Here is a 2724-nt window from a genome sequence, read left to right on the forward strand (position 1 = left end):
AAAAAAAAAGGTAGGTCTTAACTACTCTCCCTTTCTTGAAAATTGCCTTTTGCTGTTGTAGGAACTGGTATCTTAATATCACAATTAAAGCTGTGTCATCATACCTGTCTAACACCTCTCTAATAAAGTTCAGGTTTTGTTTGAAATGAAATAAAAATTGCTTATAGAGAAGTAATACTGTCTGGTAGGATTCCTGATGCTTAAGGCTGACTTAAAAGCTTTTATTCCTTAACTCTAGCAATCACTCCTTCCATACACAGGCCAAGTTCACTGTAATAGTTTAACTTTCAGCTGGAACGTGGAGGTTCATTTAGGCAATCCAAACTACACAACAAACAAGTACCTTAACTTCTCAGGCTCTAGCTTTGTTTCTGGTTTCCCCTAAATCCCTTCGTAGTGCAGGGTTATGTGCTGTATCAGGTGTGTTTAGGGGGGAGGGGACAGGAGAAAGGGGGAGACAGCTCACTGTACGTCAAAGCAAGCCAGGAACCTAGCAACCATATATTAAAAGGTGTGTGTGTTTTTGTGGGTGTCTGTGTGCCAGGAATAACTGAAGCAGATATTATTCCATTTGTAATTCAAAAAATGTGAAAAGGGAAGGGGAGAAACTCCAGCTGCTGGTCTATTTTGGGGTCTGTCAAAATCCACTTTCACAATACAGAGTCTTAACACTTTCTATCCCATTTGTTTTAATCAAAAACTAAAGTGTGGACCCGAGCAAGTTTTAGCTTTGGTTTGAAAAGAGACCCTTCCAAGCAGGAGCTGAACTTACTTCACATACTATGCTTTCTTCCAGCTGGAAACATGCAAAATCAAAAAGGCAGTGAGGTTGCCTCACAGACTTCACACTTAGGTTAGGAGAATACTGATCTAGTGTATTACAAATGTACAGAATACCTCTAGATAGCCACATTTAATTTAACAAACAGCGTGAAAGATTCTCAGCCAGCTTTAAAAATATTTACTTGAGTGGCAAAATCGAAAAGGTAAATTTCTCAAAGTTTCTCATTCCACGAGGGAACTGAGAATTTAGATCAGCAAAGGCAAGCTCCTACCCCGCCATTGCATGAGGTCCCAGGGGTGCATGTAAACTTCTGATCTGCACCGTACCACTACACCAGCATGTGCCTCACTGAGAGTGAGTGAACACCAGGTGCAACTTTCGTGCCACCAGATGAAAACGAATGAGTCCCTGTGTGGGGTGGAACAGAGAGGGGGGAACAAGGACACGCCTCAGGACTGCACCCAGCACCTCACACCGTCCAGCCACACTCCCCACGGCTTCCAACAGCCCATGGTAACCCTACCGCAAGAAGCAGACAGCACACTGCCATCCAACAATAACTCTTCGCCGTCCACTCTAGTGCCACCTCGCCTAGGTGTCCCAGTCTACAAGGCTCAGCTCCTACTACTACTCCTCATCAACAGCACCGCACCAAACCATCACCGGCAGAAGGAGGGGAAAGGGAGGGGGAGTTACCTTGTTTTTGACCCCGCAGTGGCAGCAGACAGTCCACAGGTACTTTAGGGTCCTCCACAGCAGGATGATAAATAGTCCCCCAAAGAAAGTAACCATGGATGAGGCGAGGAAAGCCCACCACATGCGCTGTCCGCGGCTATCGCAGGGCACCTCCATGGTCACCGGGATGATGAGCGCATCCATCTTGGGCACATTGACGGGGGAGGAGGACGAGTCTGTGTTGAGATTGTTGGCGTTGATATTGTTACTCATTCTAATGCCGCCGCCGCCGCCGCTGCCGCCCGGGTAGGAGCCGCCGCCGCTGCCATTTGCCATAGCTAACAGCGAGCCGGGCGCGCAGGGGCTTCCGAGAGCTCCTCCCGCCGCCAGCGCCCCCCAAAAAACCCATCACCAGCCATATTGCTGCTGCTGCTGCTGCCGCCGCCGCTGCTCAGCGGGGAACGGATAAGGAGAGTAATAAAAAAGCCCCCAATCAAAACAAACAAACAAACCAAAACAAAAAACAAACAAACAAAAAAAAAAGAGCAGGTGAAGAAAAGCGACCGCACAATTCCCGGGTCCCTCTCGGGAGCCGTCAGGCCGGTGAATTCCGAGCGTCCTCGTTGTACGGCGAAAATAATATTTTTTAAAAAATTAAAAATAATAATAAAAATATAGTCTCCTCCTCAGATTCCCACCCCTTCCTTCTCCCGCATACACAGCCCCCTCCCCGCCCACCCCAAAAAGATCATCCACCACCACCACAAACTGATGCCTCGGAGCGTCTCTCCAAGATACCCAGCGCTGCGACCCCGCTGGCCTCAGCGGGGATCCCTCACTCAGTCTCCGCCGCGGATCCTCCAGGAGGTGGTCTGTTATTATTGTTATTAGTCTTTAACTTGTTATTAGCGATACTCAGTCCCCCCCGCGCACCCTCCTCCTCCTCCTCCTCTTCCAAGTCCAGCCCCTTCCTCTCCTCTTCCCCCCTCGGTGCCGGCAGCAGCCTCCTGTGGCTCCTAATTCATCCTCCGCTGGCCCATCTGTGCGTGCGCTGCCGCCGCCTCCTCGCCCATCCTTCGGGAGCTCTCTCCGGGGCCCGGCTGTCGCTCAGGCTGTTGCTCCCACACGCGCAGCGGCGCCGCCGGCTCCCGCCCCTCCCTATCGGCCGCCGGGGGACGCGACGGCCCCGCTCCCGCAGCCGCGGCCCCTCCGGGGGCGCATCCACGGCCCCGCGGGGCGGGGGTGCCGGGCCGGGCGGGGGTGCC

At 51.7% G+C, this 2724-nt stretch overlaps 1 protein-coding gene across 1 annotated transcript in view; it reads right to left on the reverse strand.

Moving 5' to 3' along the window:
• The window catches only part of LOC114055802 (calcium-activated potassium channel subunit alpha-1-like), a gene marked incomplete at its 3' end in the record, with an annotated part of 218228 nt that extends 216065 nt beyond the window's left edge, over window positions 1-2163 (reverse strand). Inside the window, exon 1 of the mRNA XM_027880279.1 lies at window positions 1481-2163. Coding sequence (XP_027736080.1) covers window positions 1481-1795 — 315 coding nt within the window. The remainder of the gene's footprint in view (window positions 1-1480) is intronic.
• Window positions 2164-2724: the final 561 nt, after the last annotated feature.

This window comes from Empidonax traillii, unplaced genomic scaffold (assembly GCF_003031625.1).
Source record: "Empidonax traillii isolate 1590-97213 ecotype Southwest subspecies unplaced genomic scaffold, ASM303162v1 scaffold67:size1865537, whole genome shotgun sequence".
NCBI lineage: Eukaryota > Metazoa > Chordata > Aves > Passeriformes > Tyrannidae > Empidonax > Empidonax traillii.